This window comes from Prunus mume, linkage group LG1, assembly GCF_029339155.1.
Source record: "Prunus mume cultivar Tortuosa linkage group LG1, ASM2933915v1, whole genome shotgun sequence".
NCBI classification, from domain to species: Eukaryota; Viridiplantae; Streptophyta; class Magnoliopsida; order Rosales; family Rosaceae; genus Prunus; species Prunus mume.
The window spans coordinates 9,882,620-9,898,837 of NC_142698.1; the positions used below are offsets into that span (position 1 = coordinate 9,882,620).

General features: G+C 40.0%; 1 protein-coding gene and 1 long non-coding RNA gene across 2 annotated transcripts; both read left to right on the forward strand.

Annotated features, from left to right (window-relative positions):
• The first annotated feature begins 9,073 nt into the window (after positions 1–9,073).
• Positions 9,074–12,581, forward strand: LOC103334433 (disease resistance protein RPM1-like). The gene is made up of 2 exons (XM_008237404.2): positions 9,074–12,051; positions 12,215–12,581. Exons 1-2 carry the CDS (start codon positions 9,350–9,352, stop codon positions 12,219–12,221), a joined length of 2,709 nt encoding a protein of 902 aa, XP_008235626.2. The 5' UTR covers positions 9,074–9,349; the 3' UTR covers positions 12,222–12,581.
• Positions 12,582–13,392: 811 nt separating this feature from the next.
• LOC148920977 (uncharacterized) lies at positions 13,393–14,150 on the forward strand. Its single transcript, XR_016121998.1, has 2 exons — positions 13,393–13,572; positions 13,693–14,150. It is a non-coding gene; the product is annotated as an uncharacterized LOC148920977 (long non-coding RNA).
• The last annotated feature ends 2,068 nt before the right edge of the window (positions 14,151–16,218 follow it).

Genomic DNA, 16,218 nt, shown 5'->3' on the forward strand with positions numbered 1-16,218 from the left:
CGGAAGAGTGCTAGACTAGGCCCGACGGCCGGGAGAAGTGGTTGAATATGGGATGGAGCAGCAGGTCTCGTGGACGGCAAAGTGTTGCTTTCGGAGGGCTCACCGAAGGTTGGCGAAATAGCGGGTCAAGGTCCCTCGAGAAAATGCGAAGATAGGTGGTAAAGGGCTCGTGACTTGGAGCGTAGGTGTTTCATGCAGATTGCTAGTGTCATGGTTGGAGAAATCTTGTAAGGCTGCCTTAACCAGTGTATTGAATGTGTTGAAGGAGAAGGCATTACAGGCACAATTTCCTAAGTTGAAGGGACATACTCGGCTGCAAAAAAAAATGTCATGCAAGGATCGTACGAGATAATTGACAGGTGATGGGCATTGGCAGATGAGTAGGAGAAGAAGGTAAATGGAATATTATCGGCACGGATACCTCGGGGGACTCCTCGGCCAGCAATGGCTACAAAGAGGCTTGAGCCCTCAACAATGTCATAAACCCACAAGATAAGCATGAGTTGAGTGAACAGATTATGGTGTGAAGAAGGAAAGGAGGACAGAATTTAAAATGCGTCCACACGGTGCTAAAATGCTGGCTGCACGCTGCTACCAATGCACCCAAAGAAAGTATCGAACCACCTTGTCCTCCTGGATAGTCGCTGGAATAAGTAAATGCATCCTCATTGTAATCATCATTGTAGTCCTTGTCAGAATCTTCACTGATGTCATCAACGTTCTCTTACTCTGGAACATTAGCCTCGACCGGTGGTGCCGCCATCATCACTATCATCGTCAACTGTCACCATGGTTGGAGTTCAGTGCTTCACTAGCTGTGCGTGTTCGAGATCTTGCATGTAGAATGCGCATGCTACGACGTTTAGGGGTCACTTGAGGAGATACCGGGAGGTGTCACTTCTCTTTCTCTTTGGGGTTGTACCCATTTTCCTTATATATAAAATATATATATATATGATAAATAAGTATGTACCTAAGTATCATACACGATAACAAGTAAAGAAGGCACAAAAAGTATTGAAGTGAGGGGTACTTACACGGGAAAAGGTGAGGTTTCCACAGCTACTTGCCAAGACGACTTAGGCTCTTAGATACAACAGCTCAAGGTCAGAGACGTCCAGGGGAGTTGCTTCTTTAGTCAGGGGCCACTTGGTGCTACCCTTGGGATGAACCTTCTAAGTTTACCGCTTGGCTCCTTCCTACACTTTGCTTCATTTCCGCCTCCAGGCCGTGGACGCTGTGTCTGAACACGCTTTTCCAGAGCTATGGGACTCAAGCGTCCTTGGCTTTGAGCTTGTCTTGGGAAATTCTCTCCGACGACGTCACCGACTTGGAAATAAAGGGCAAATTGCGCTTTTTGCTTAGAGGGATGTCCTTCTCTTCCGACACCAAACCTGCAAGGTGAGCTATTGTAGGAGGCAGTCTGTCCCCGGGAGAGGATTGAAACTCACGGAAGGAAGTGAGGCAACGGTTCCAGTAAGCTTGGTAGCCTCTGGAGAAGCCATCAACCCTTACCTTGCTCGCTAAAACGATGGACCCTGCAATCCAGGTGGGTGGTATGTGGTCATTGCTCGAGAAGATCTGTGTAGTGCAAAGGGGTCACCATGATTGGGGCTACTGGGAACCCCTTGGTCAAGCTCGAACTGCCGCCTGACTCGATGTGGAGAGTAGGTCACGGAAATCTCTGCGCGATTATCCCCAAGAATAGGTAAGGGGATGGGAGCAAGGTTCAACAAAGCGTACTTTCCCGAACGGCCACTCTGCGATATGGCTGCTGGAATTTCAACAGTATCACTAATGTTAGCATGGAAGGGCACGAAAGTGAAGATCTCTGCTGAGGTACCGTAGGGACGGAAGACAAAATTCTCGACATTATCCAGCAGCTTTAAGAAATTCTAGCCTTTCCGCTGCATCCTCTTGAACCATCTACAAACTAATGGGAGATTGTTTGGCATGAAAGAACCATTGCCCCAGTGAGCCAACTTCATAGCGTGCAAATGGGGGAGTGAATGCACATCCAATCCTTTGAGACGCTCCCACAAGAACACTTGCAAGAAACCAGAATTTAGAAGGGTCTCCACGCCCATGGTTCCTGATGCATTCTTTTCCAGAAGCTGGGTTCAATTGAGTAGATGTTATAGATGTCCCAGGAACATAGGGGCTAAGGGGATGGTGTCTCCTCGGGCTATGGCCAAAGCCAAGGGAAATACACGCTTGTGTGCGAGGTAGTCTTGAGAAAAGTCACGAACGAGAACAAGTGACCATAGAGCTATAAATACAGCCAACCGGCAAGGACCTTGTCTGTTTGCATCCCCAAAATATTGTATCCAGTTACTGAACCGAAGTGAAGTGCTGGGAGAAGTGGGAGCGCCTCTCCGCAAGACGCAAGCTTGTCCATTTCTTCTAGAGTGAGGGCAATGCCGAAAGAACTACGGTCGCCACAGACAGGAAGGCGAGAGATATTCGCCACGTCTTCAAGGGTAGGGGTAAATTCCCCATGAGCACACAAATGTGTGAGTAGCAGCTCCACCTCCGGACCACGTGACGAAGCATCTTCGCTCGATGTGGATGTCCCACAATTTGGAAAGGAAGATAGCATCAAGGACCTGTGCTTTGTGCAGGATGTTGCATGTGGATGGATCCCGCAGCTCACGGTCGACCCATTCTGACCAACCCTTACTGATGCTGCAAGGATATCGGAAGAATAGGGGAACGGCTGGAAAGAGGTCCTTTTCAATGCAACATCTGGATATGGAGGCAAGATCAATTACATGAGTGGTCTCAGGGGATGGTCATCACCGACAACGGGATTCTCACGGGCATCTTCAAGCAATAGGAGCGGCCCTCCCGCCTTAAGATTATCATGCATGGAGTAGAGGTGGTCTAGCATAATCGGTGGAAGGTCAGTAGATGCCATGGTAAGTCCACTAAGTCATAGACACCTGCAAAAGGAAGAAAGAACAAAATGCATAAGTTCCAGCACCTTCATGAATGTTGAACGCAAGCACATCTCTGTAATGTCATGCTAGGACCATGTCAAGAAAGAAGAAGAAAAACCGATTCAATATCATCATGCAAATCTGTCCTATGAGAGGGAAAAAAAGATCGTCTAATGCTAAAAAAAAAAAAAAAGGAGAAAAACAAGCCACAGGGGTAAATTATGCGAAGAAAGCCATGGAGTAGCTGGTTTACATAGTGCATATTCTTGTTCTTTCCACCATGCTTCGACACCATCTAGAGGTTTTGTGATTAAACAAGGCAAGATATCACCTTAAGCGCACTTAAAATCCCAAATCAGTGGTCCATGCTCGAAATTCGAGCTTAGGGCTTGAGAAATTAGATAAAACCCAGACTGAGAAAAGCGTCCTGTTCATGAGGAATTCTCAGAATATAAAAAGTGCCTCCACATGTACATATGTATGTATATGTATAGATGCATGTGCCCAGAGTAACGAGATGAAGTAAACAGGAGAAGAAATAGGGGAACGATGCTTACCACTACTCTCGATGGAATTCTTCTAGCAGCTTACCAAAATCGAAAGAGGAAGGGACTGCCTTGCGATTCCACTGATGAAATTACCTCATGCTTCGCAAGGTGACTTCGCCAAGCTTGGTTTCGGACGGATTGAGGAACGAATTGAAGAAATTTGAGGATTTTAAAGAGGAACCGTGGCTTTTCCTAGAAGTTGCAAGTGGTTTCTCCAAGCATAACCAACCAGCGGTTATGGAGGTTGCCTCCTTGCGACTTCTCACTTTTTAGGGTTTGGGTTGTGTGTGAAAGGAAAGCAACGATAACTTAAGAAAGGAGGCAGGTGGCTTGGTCTCTTGCACGCATAGAGGAAAGAAGTTAGAGAATGAAAAGGAAAAGAAAAGAAATAAAATGAAATAAAATAAAATAGATTTGATGGAAGCGCACTTGGGGAATACGAGAGACCACTGGAAAATAATCATGGCAGCACACATGTGGGAAACGAGAAGGTCACATCAGCAGCATGGATTTGATTTTGCTTTTGGGCCGGGTTTGATTATTTGACCCATCTCAAAGCTGCTCATGGCCCCAATAATCAAGGGGGCTAATGTTGAGGCCCAAAAATCCAAGGGGCTAAAATTAATCTTTGGCCCAACAGGTGATTGGATGCAAAATAGGCTCAATCGGGATAAAAGAGAATTTGTAAAGCCGCCAACACAAGTTACAAGCCACGAATCATGCCAAGCAAGCACATGCAGAAGGGGCCAAGAACATACCGACGTTACTAAATCACGCTCACATGCTTATTCAGTGCTACTTGGCCCAATTATAGCCTATCATGGCATAATAAAACCCCAAGCACGAGCATAGATATCATGCACGAAGAGCCACTACTCTAACACCAAGCTATGTCACGAGCTTAAGTGGGCCCAAGCCACAAAATTAACTGGGGCTTACTAAGAAGGTTGTGGTATGGAAGGAAACAAGCAATGACAGGGCCCATTGAGGGTTCAAGGGACGCAAGTTTTTAAGCCACTTGGGGGCTTTAAAACTCAAGCCCGTTCCTATAACCCAAGCACATGGGTTAGCATGAGAGAGAAGAGAAAATTGCCCCATGCTCTAGGAAGACATCAAGTAACCTACCAAAATACTTAGCCCAACCCACATCAATAGAGTGCCCCAAAGAAATTAGCAAAAGTCCTTTCCAGTAGTTTGACGAAAATCTATTAGAAATAATAGGCCAGCAACCCAACGTTACGCACAAGCCCAGTCCAGCAGCTTGTGGAAAAGCTGTTATCGTGTTCTATCTTTGATGAGACTCCAAACAAGTCAGACAAAGGGCCAAGGCAAGAACCAGCAGAAATTCATGGGTAAAGGGAAAATACCTATCGACAAAAGGCTCCACCCATCTCTTTCCCCATTACAAGCTCTGTTTTGAAAACGTTGAGAAAAAGCAAAGTGGCACCTCACTCCTGTGGGGAGGTCCAGCTGCGTCAAAATCGTTGGAGCCACAATACTTCCTTTCCCATATGCCTTGATAAGAGAATTGCACCAAAATAGGACTAAGTAGGGAGCTGCCAAGGGAAAAGGAAGAGGAAGACCAAACAAAATTAGGACTCTTAACGCCTATAAAAGCAGGCTTTTGCTACCCAGAAAAACCAACCATGCATAGCCTGACCAAGCTTTGTCAAGCATCTGAGAATTCGCTCAAGGCATCCAATCCCTTCTTTCGTTCGTTCTTCTTCTCCCCCTTAGTATAGAATTTGGGCTAATATTCCCCTGTTCACTTCGGGCTCCTTTTTTTTTTTCCTTTCTATAAGGAACTCATGCCTCTCTCTCTCTCTCTCTCTCTCTCTCTCAAATTGCTAAACTTGTGAAAGCTTAGCTCCCATGTCACAGGCTCCTCAGGCTAAGCCATTAGTGAATTTATCATGCTTATTTGGGTGTTAATAAAGTGATCCTAAGAGTGTTCTTTTAAAATCTCATCAGATTTTCTAAAAACTCTTTTGGGAGCTTGGTTTCGAACTTAGGCGTTTGGGGGATTTTGTTCGTCGTCTTCTTACAGCAGCCCAAGCCCATTTGTCAGGCTGCTGGAACAAAAAAAAACCCCTACATCAAGCAGCCAAAGTCAAAGCCTTATGGTTGACCTAAGTTAGTGTCGGCAAGAAGGGGATGCGACTGCTAGAGCGGAGGGAGAGAGAGAGAGAGGGGTGCGGCTAGAGACATGGCCGGTCTTGAGATTTTGAAGGCCCTGTACAAACCTTAAATTGGGGCCTCACATAAGCTAACACAAACTTACACCATTACGTAATGTCATATAATAAATGTTTTTTATTTCCTTAAAGTGACCAAAGTACACCTACTCCCAAGAGCAAAATTGAAATTTCACAAAGGAATTAAATCGATTAAATTGGGTCAGGCATGTTACACCTTTTGAATAATCACCATGATTGTGATGATGAGTCTTTGTCATCATAGATCATATTCATATATTAAATATTTTTTAACACCTAATTTATTTTGTATCAATATTCCAAGAACATCATTAATTGGATGCAATTTTTTTGGTTGAGTTAGTTGGATGCATTATTTTTGCAAAATTGAATATTTGAGCATATATAAAAACAATCTTGTACATTTTTAATTGAGGTGAGCCCTATATATGGAAGCCTTATCTCTATGGGCACTTGAAAACAAAATCTACATGAGTAATTGAAGAGCTCGGGTCAAGTCAATGGTGGGGACGTACGCACGTGACAAACAATATCTGCACATAGGAACATAGATACTATTGGGGGTAATTAGAATATTCTTGTTGAAGAATATATATATATATATATATATTCAATGTCATCATTTGAGGAATGAAGTGCTTAGTCGTTGGAATATTTTAATGAAATCATGTGGTTGAGATTGATTTAAGTGTTTAAACTTGTTTGCATCTAATGACTTGCCAAAAACCCACATGTACGGACGCTCTATTGCGTCCAAGTGTTATAATATGGATGAGCGATATGGTTAATATTTCCCACTTTTATGATATAATATCAATAAATATACACTTATATATATTCTAACAAATGAGTTATACCATGTGACATACTCTCACACTACATACACTATAATTACTCGCACTTAAAGCATCCACAATGGGGTCCCTAAACCACCTCCTTAGACAAATTTTAGGGAGGAATTGGAAAAATACAACTCCAACCATGCTCCCATTCACCTCCTAAAATAAAGTGACCTCTAGGAACTCCTAAATCTGAGGAGAGAGAAAGGACTCCTAGTAGCTCCTTATAATTTAATGTTGTTTTGTTTTATGCATAGTTTAAACTTTTAATTAATACAAACTATTTTTTAAATAGAGATGAGAACCAATCATATTGAATTAAAAATAACTATAGTATTTATGACTTTCTAACTTAGGGAGTATGATTGGAGTTCCTAAAATAACATTTGTGTGTTTTTAGCTAAATTTTAAATAAAGAATAGGTGCATCACCTTTGCCTACATAATTACTGACTAATTTCTTGTGATCGGGTATTTATTATTTCAGTATGTGGTTGTGAAAGTAGTTGGGATATTGAATGTTGGTGTTGACATAGGACAAGTTGCTTTAAACAATCGTTGCAGCATTATGTGATTGACAGATAGCAGAGCAGTTTCATCTTTCAACATTATGTACGTAATAAATTTTCAACTATAATTTTTATACTACTTTATGCAATTGGATCTTTTTTATTTTATTTTTGTCATTCGATAGGGAGGGGAATGAGGGAGTATTGTATTGGGTTGCCTCAAGATTGTCTTTTACATGAATCGAACTTGGGTGCACTGTGCAAAAATCCTCAAGATTGCCTCAAGATTTTCTTAAGTAAAAATCATCATCAATTAGCATACAAATTACAAATTAAATCATCTTTCATTATATAACCAATCAACATGATAATTAAGTAAAGGCATTTAGTATATGTAAATTGAAATTTAGATACATATTTGATTTGAATTCAGATTTAAATATGACTATTTGCTTTTGAGTGACATCTATGAATTTTTTTGGTCAATTTTTTGTGTTGAAATCCTTGAAATTGAAAAAAAAAATTATCAAAGGATTAAAAAAGAGAGCCAAAGAGAGATGATTATTACTTACAGAAAATAACGTGTTTGCCTTTTTATTATTATGATTATTAATTTTTGTTTTAAAAAAAATCAAAAAAGAACTAAAACTATGATCTACACAAGTAGGTTTTGAAGGCGCGCCCTGAATAAAAGTTGAGGCCCTGTAAACCAACACAACTAGAAACGTCTTTGTGTCAAAAATTTGCATATATATATATATATATAACATTTGTTAATATATACATATATTATACACATAAAAAAAATCAGGGGCCTCAAAAATCAGGGGCCCTGTGGTGGCACCACTTGCACACCCTCAGGGCCACCCTTGACTGGAGACCAAAGAAGATTAGGAAGAAGTAGGTGAGGGAGGTTAACTTAGGGTTAAACATAAATATTATAATTAAATATTTATTTATTTAAATATAAACATATATATTTTCGATTCGGATTCAGGAATAGGGACTCCAATACCATCCCTGCGCCAATACCCATCGGGATTTTTCAAGTTCGGGATCCCCTGTGACGATACTCGCTTTTGCCCAATCTCCCGATTAGGGTTGGAGACCGGCGAGGACCCGCCTCAGGATTTCTGCCATCCCTATTGGCTGAATCTATTCTCGATACCCAAAATACATTTTTGATTATATACGAAGAACTATGACGCTTTCTCTAAATCACATGAGGACTTTTTTGACAGTACCTACGTAGTGATGAGATGTTGTTTTAAGGGTTTTGTGGTTGGGTTTTAGGTTTGTCTGTTTCGTATAAGTTATTTGATTCTTCTATTTAGTTAATAGCAAGGGTGGTATTCTTTCCTACCCGTGGTTTTGTTTTCTCTGGGAATGTTTTAACGATGCCGCCGTTACCATGCTAGTTCTTACCACATAATGTTCCTTTTGGTTTAATGAAATACAATTTTTTTTTTCTAAAAAGAAAAAAAGGGAGATATATTTATATTTATAAATGGTTTCCAATCTCCTGAAACCACCTACCCTCCCATTCGACAACGACTACCTTTTTGCCAGCACCTCCCTCTTTCTTTTTCCTTTTTCCTTTTTTCTTGGACTAAAGATCATTGCATTCCAAAGGAAGCCAACCATCCAACAACAACAACAAAACAAAAAAAGAAAAAGAAAAAGGAAGCCAACCAAAACAAGGAGGCAAAAAGCCACAAGAGCAGAACCAGCATCAACAAAAGCAAAATAAGACCAGACCAGCCCCTCCCTCTATTAACACTTATATAAGCTTTATAAAAAAATTATTTTATTTTATTTTATTTTATTGACATTAAATAATTAGTTTCAGCTGTATCCGCTAATGAAGTTTAGGTGAAACAGATGCATATCTTAGCTGTTAATATTTTGTTTTTCTATGCTGGCATTACTTGTTTATCGATTCAGATAACTTATTATATGTTAGGAAGTGGACATGGAGTAGTCACCATTTCGTATTCACCTGGAGAATGCCCAACAATTGTTTAATCACCGATCGAACACTCCCATTGGTCTTGCTTAACAACCACTTCTAATTAATAAATTATAATCTCTCTGTTACATCTGAGCTCAACCCCATTGCAATCTTATTGCTGTTCAACCTTCTCTCGCTTCCATGTATTTTGATCCAATCATTTTCATACACGATTCAAATGCTTTTCACTGAAATGCTTCTTGGAATTTCCATACACGATTGATTGCTCCCTAGACCCAATTTTCAGATATGCTCTTTTGATTAAGCATATACTAGAATAAGACAATTATGGCATCAGCTGCAACAGATCTCTTCATTGGCAAATTTGTAGCCATTCTCGAGAGTGAAGCCGCCTCCATAGCGGGTGTTCGTGATCAAGTTTATGAGATTAAGCAGGAGCTGCTATTCATGAAAGCCTTCTTAGCGGATGCTGACGGGGGCAACAAAGCACACACTCAAGTAGAGGAAGTGTGGATCACAAGCGTTCGAGACTTGGCCAATGATGTTGAAAACATCATTGATGAATTCATGTATCACGTGTACGAGCAGCAAATTGGTGGTCGATTTGCCAGATGGATCCACAAAACCATTCAGTTTCCAAAGCACCTTTGGTATAAGCGTAAAATAGCCAACAAGTTACAGAACATTGTGATTGCAATTAGAGCTATTCCAGAGAGAAATCAAAGATATGGTGGTGGTGCAGCTGTAGAAGGAAAAAGTACTTCTTCTGAGGATATTCTCAGATGGGTGCAGAATCAAGCGGAGTCTTCTCTTTATCAGAAGGAGGATGAACTTTTCGGGATTGAAGGCAATAAGAACATGTTACTGGGATGGCAGAGGGATGAAGCCAAGCACCAAACTGTTGTGTCTGTGTTCGGGATGGGAGGATCAGGGAAGACAACTCTAGTTGCAAGGATCTTCACCGACGACGTTGTGAAGAGCCATTTCGAGTGTTATGCGTGGATTACTGTTTCACAGTCTTATGTGATTGAAGACTTGTTTAGAAGATTGATCAAAGAATTTCACCAATCAAGGAAGGAAGAGGTTACGGCAGACTTGAATTCCATGAGTTATAGAGAATTGCTAGATATTTTGGTGAAATATTTGGAGGCTAAAAGGTATCTGGTTCTGTTGGATGACGTGTGGGATATCAAACTTTGGGAAGAAATAAGGTTTGCATTTCCAGATAAACAACTTGGAAGTCGAGTCATGCTTACAACTCGAAGGGAAGACATAGCATCCTCTTCTTTTGGAGTTGAAAGCCATGTTCACAAGATTCAACCGCTGGAAAGGGGTGATGCGTGGGAGCTCTTCAGCATGAAAGCATTCTCAAGTTATCCAAACAAATCTTGTTCAACAGAAATTCTGCCGTTAGCTCAGGAACTTGTGGAGAAGTGTGAAGGCCTACCTCTTGCGATCGTAGCCTTGAGTGGTCTTATGTCTTCTAAGAAGTCACTTACAGAGTGGAGCACAGTCTACAACAGCTTAAATTGGCATTTAACAAACAATCCTTTACTAGAACCTATGAAAAGCATCTTGTTGTTTAGTTTTAATGATTTGCCATACCGATTGAAGCAATGCTTTCTATATTGTTCCCTTTTCCCTGAAGATTATGTGATCATAAATCTTAGGCTCATCACATTGTGGATCGCTGAAGGATTTGTTGAACATGTCGAAGGGCTCACGCCAGAAGAAGTTGCAAATAGCTATCTTATGGAACTCATTTTTCGTAACATGCTACAGGAAATATTTCTAGGATCCCTCCCAGCATGTAAGATGCATGATCTTTTGCGGGAGATTGCTCTGTCTATAGCAAAAAAAGAAAAGCTTTGCGCTGTACATGATGGGAGTGAAACAGTAGAAGAAACTGGGGCACTCCGTTTGTCAATTCAAATAACTAATGGAGAAATTGGATCATGCACAGGTACATCACGGCTTCGTACATTTCTCGTCTTTGGCAGTGGCGTATCCTCATTCTCTTTCCCAAATAAATTACCTTTTGGCCTTAAATTGTTGAAGGTTCTAGATTTGGAGGATGCCCCACTTGATTATCTGCCAGACAAGCTAACGTCCTTTTTTAATTTAAAATATTTAAATCTGAGTGGAACTCCAATTACAGAGCTTCCAGAATCCATTGGAAAGCTCCGCAACCTTCAGACCTTGAACATCATGCTGACAACAATAGTTGCACTTCCAAGAGGGATTTCCAAGTTGATAAACTTGCGCCATTTACTTGTGGGCAGGTTCATTTCCGGAAATTTTATTGGGGTAAGAATACCATTAAGTATTAGTAAGATGAAGAAATTGCAAACTTTGGCATATATTGAATCAGAAGGAAACATTATTAGACTTATTGGAAGTATGACCCAGCTTACGTTCCTTGGCATTACAAATGTGAAAGAAAGAGACGAGGAGGACCTATGTGCCTCAATTCAAGAGATGAAGGTCCTTTCCCGCTTGTTTTTATTTGTAGCCGATGGAGAGGAATTTCTTCGAGTTGACGCATTGTCTTCACCGCCTCCCTACCTTGAAAGACTTGACTTGAGCGGCAAACTGGAAAAGGTACCACATTGGTTTTGTTCACTCCACTCCCTCACATATATGAATTTGCAAGAGTCCAGACTTGAAGAAGATTTACTACGTCATATTGAAGCATTACCCTCTTTACATGTGCTTTCCCTGGATGATGCCTCTGTTAGGAAAGAGTTATGTTTCAGCAGAGGCTTTGTGAAGCTTTGGTATTTGCGGTTGCGGAATCTCGCATTATTAAATAAGATAACCATAGAAAAAGGGGCGATGCCAAATCTCGAGGTCTTAGACATTCATAGTTGCATGACGTTGGAAACATTGCCACAGGGTGTTGAGCACCTTACTAAACTAAAACGATACAGATTTGATGATGTTTCAGAGAAGTTTAGAGAGTCCATAGAAGAAGGAGGTGTGGATCATGCAAGGATGCTACTTGTCGACGAGAGATGTAAGAAATATACGTAAGTATCTTTTATCCTTTCATTGACTTTCCTAAACTTAATGATTTGGAATATAGCACTTGTGTTCAAGAAATTCTCGTTCACATCTCTGTTAATGGATGTAAAGCCATAGAAATTGTTTGTTAATTACAATATTGCTTTTGTCTTTTTATATATTTTGCAGAAATTAGTCCTGGGATTGAAGATTTTACCCATGAGTTTGGGGTTGGGAAGAACTTGTCCGTCATGTTTTGACCCCAAGACTGATCTAGATTGGCTTCTTATTTGCTCTTTTGAAAATCAAATAATACCCAAGTTGATGTTCATAAAATTGCAGTTGATGTTTTTGTGTGTGTTTTAATTTGCATGTAATAAAATTCGAGTTTTCATCTGTCACTTCAGCAATTGGCAGATGTATGTTGATGATTAGCATTTAAGATCTGGACCATGGATTCTTTTATATTCGGCGTGTTTGTACTTTCTCCTATGTTAATTGTGTTTGTACTTTCAGATTGGCTAAATAAATAATACATAATCTTAATTGCTTTCCATGAGAAGTTCTATAACACAGGAATGTCAATGTAGCGGTACCTCAAGCTAATTACGCACTATTATGTGAGAAAACTAATACACATTACAGCGTGATTGTTTTGCAATACCGCCCCAATGACATCCATGACATAGGTAAATTTTTCAACCCACTTATCAATCCTACAGAGTAACCTGTTAGAATCTTCTCCCCAAAGTCAGCTCTTCTGCGGCAGTTGACCTCCCCCTGCCTCTGCCCTATTTTCTCCCCCAAATGTGACAAGGATGCGCTTAAATTTTTGATCTTATCTAAGGAATGAAATGTAGTTTTTATTATCTATATATCTTTTGCAGAGAATGGTAAAACATTCCAAATACCAGAAAATGTCATTGGTTAATGCAAACATTAAGAATTGAAATTATTAATTAAATGAGGATAATATGGTAAATTCACACATTTTTATATTTTTAAAAATTTAAATTAAAAGAAAAATAATATAATTGATCTTATTTTTATGGAACACAACTACTCATTTTTTTTAAATTCTAAAATATATATATATTTTTTTTTTTTAAAAGCCTCTCGCATGCGTGAAAGCACGTGCAGAGAGGTTAATTTTTTAAATCAAACAAAACTATATACATTTAAAACATGTTTGACAAAGAAAATAAAAAGACATTTGTTTTAGGCAGTAGCCGCTTCCACGTGGAACCGTAGGTGGGGCTAATAACGGTTTTAACCGAAACTCCAGGGACGCCTGGCTTTGCTAAGAGAGTCAGACAGAGACCTCATCCTTCTCTAGCTTAAATGTAGCCTCACTTCTTCATCACAAACTTCTTCTTCCCATTAACCAACCCCAATTTTTCTCACAGAGACAAAAACACAAGCACAAAACAAACACTCTGTTCCCCTCTCAGAGCCATGGATGAAGAATACGACGTCATAGTGCTCGGAACGGGCCTCAAAGAATGCGTTCTCAGCGGCCTCTTCACCTCTCAGTGGATGGTCTCAAGGTAAAGCTTATGGAAATTTTTCCTTTTTCAATCAGAATAAATTTTGCTTTAGCTAGATCATTCATTGATAAGAATGTTTAGGCTGCTAGCTGATGTTAATATCGTATTTACCTGAAATAGGTACTGCATATGGATAGGAATGTGTCAATCCAGCGATCACAGCCATTATTTCCTCCACTGATGAATCTCAAAATGATGCTGATTGATATAATGATCTCCAAAACATTTGCTACGGGTAATAGCCCTTTGTATTTACCATAATAGTTCCATCAAAAGTCAACTGTACTATATATATATTTAGGGGTGGCATTTTAAACCGAAAAATCAAAAAACCGCAAAAACCAACCGACAATTTACCGCAATGAAACCGCAATCGCGGTAAACCGAACCGCATTTGCGGTATTAAGAACCGAACCGCATTTGCGGTTGCGGTTGCGATATTTGATTTTCAAAACTTGCGGTTACCGCAAACCGCAAAGTATAGCCACACGGATGATGAAGTTGAATTTTACAAGGAAATAGAACATATGACAACTTGTAAGTAATTAGTTTATTTATACTAATGTTATTTATGCTTCTTCTTATAATAAAATGTACTAAACTATGTTGTTTTATTTGTAAATAACATTGGTGCTCAAACAACACAACGGGATTCTTCAAATCCACTCACCACCAACACTTGAGTTTGTAACTTTAGTTTGTAACATTGATCCATTGCATTTTCCTTTTAGTTTGTAACTTTAATTAACTTTGAATTGTATTTTTCTTTTTTGTTGTAACTTTAATTCATTTTGCTTTGCATTTTCCTTTTGGTTTATAACTTTAAAGGATTTGGAATTAGAATGCTTGAGAAGTTTAAATTTAATTGGAATGCTTGGAATTGTAACTTTAATTTTCTTAGGTTGTGAATGCTTGAGAAGTTGAGAAGATTGTGAATTTATATATGTTTGAGAAATTGAGGTTGTGTATTTATTTAGGTTGTGAATTTATATTTTTGTGAATGTTTGAGAACTCGCGGTTTTAAACCGCTAATTCGCGGTAACCGTTTTGCGGTTTACCGTCGGTTTGCGGTTTCAAAAATCACCAAACCGCATAATAGTCGGTCGGTTTGCGGTTTGAGTAAAAATTCGCGGTTACCGAACCGCAACCACCCCTATATATATTGTACAACTGTATCCACATAATATATCAAGATATTACATTCTTTACATGGTATCAGCCCTTCTCTCCTTCAAACGAAGTCACCTCTCTTCTTTGATCCTCCATGGCCGCCATCACGAACTCATCTTCCTCTCCCTCCCCTTCTGGCCCAAACACTACCCATTTCATCAAACTCTCTGAATCCAACTACTTGCTCTGGCTTCGCCAAATCAAGCATTTCCTTGTCGGCCATGACCTGTGGCAATATATTGATGGGTCTAATCCTGCCCCTGCTTCCACCACAACCACCAACTCCTCCGACCCTCCTAATTCCTCTTCTGTTACAGCCACCACTCGCACTCAACCCAATCCTGATTTCCTTGTCTGGTACAAACAAGACCAGCTTATCGTCAGTTACCTCACCTCTACACTTTCCGAGCCAGTTCTCGCCCTCACTGTCGGTTACGACACTTCCAAAGAAATCTGGGATTGTTTGCAAACTCACTTTGCCCAAAAGTCCATTGCTAGTGCTGCCAATCTTCGCTTCCAACTCCTTGATATGACAAAAGGCACCAAATCTGTTGACCAATACCTCAACCAGGCCAAATCTCTTGCTGACTCCCTTGCCTCCATCAACCAACCTGTCTTCAACGATGACTTGGTCACTGCCATTCTTCGTGGCTTAGGTCCTGACTATGCCATGCTCATTACTGCCATCCTTAATTACATTCTTTACAGAATGACTACTATGGAGGAGAGTCCACCTCTCTTAATCTCAACCAGATATAATTATATACATGTATGTTGTAATTCAGAGAGAGAGGGAGGGAGAGAAAGGCGAAGTGTACAAAGTAGAAGAAGTGATATCTCTCTAGCAATCCAAGCCTTGAGTGTTGGTCGTTTGAGCTGCTTGCTCTCTGGCTCTGCTCTTTTACTAAATCCGGCTCTTTCCTTTTTGTGTAACTTCAGAAACAGAGCAGATGTTTTCTTGTATTTTTACTTGTATGTGTATGCATGTCTCTGTACTTCATCTTCATAGTTAGATAGCAGTCAAAATTTGATCAAATTGGTAAAATGCTCATCTGAATTTGTTGACTTATGACAGGTCAGCTGCCATTTGTGGACATTGTTTTTACTCTTTGTAGATCGATTGAAATTCTAAGTGAGCAGTTGTTAGGGGAAATCTCAAGAGCCTTGAAGCTTCTGATTCTTCCAGAGGGGAAAGGCATAAGGTAATTCATTATTCACGTTAACATTGTCACATTATGGATTTAGTTTTGAAGTGAGAATCTTACTTGGATTTCGCGCAGACCACCTATGCAATTCAGCACAACCTACTACTGTCTAGTTTTCTAGAAGCACAAGTTCTTCAGATGAAATCAAATTTATCTTATGAGTTGTCCATTTAGGCTAAGTTTCAATGTTACTTACTAGTATCCCATGACATGATGTTGTAATTGGATATGCTGTATATGTGATCTCTGTAGATTAGTCGGTTGAACTTTG

What these genes read in the sequence shown, in the direction of transcription:
- LOC103334433 (XM_008237404.2), top strand. Translation starts at nt 9,350, where the DNA reads ATGGCATCAGCTGCAACAGATCTCTTCATTGGCAAATTTGTAGCCATT.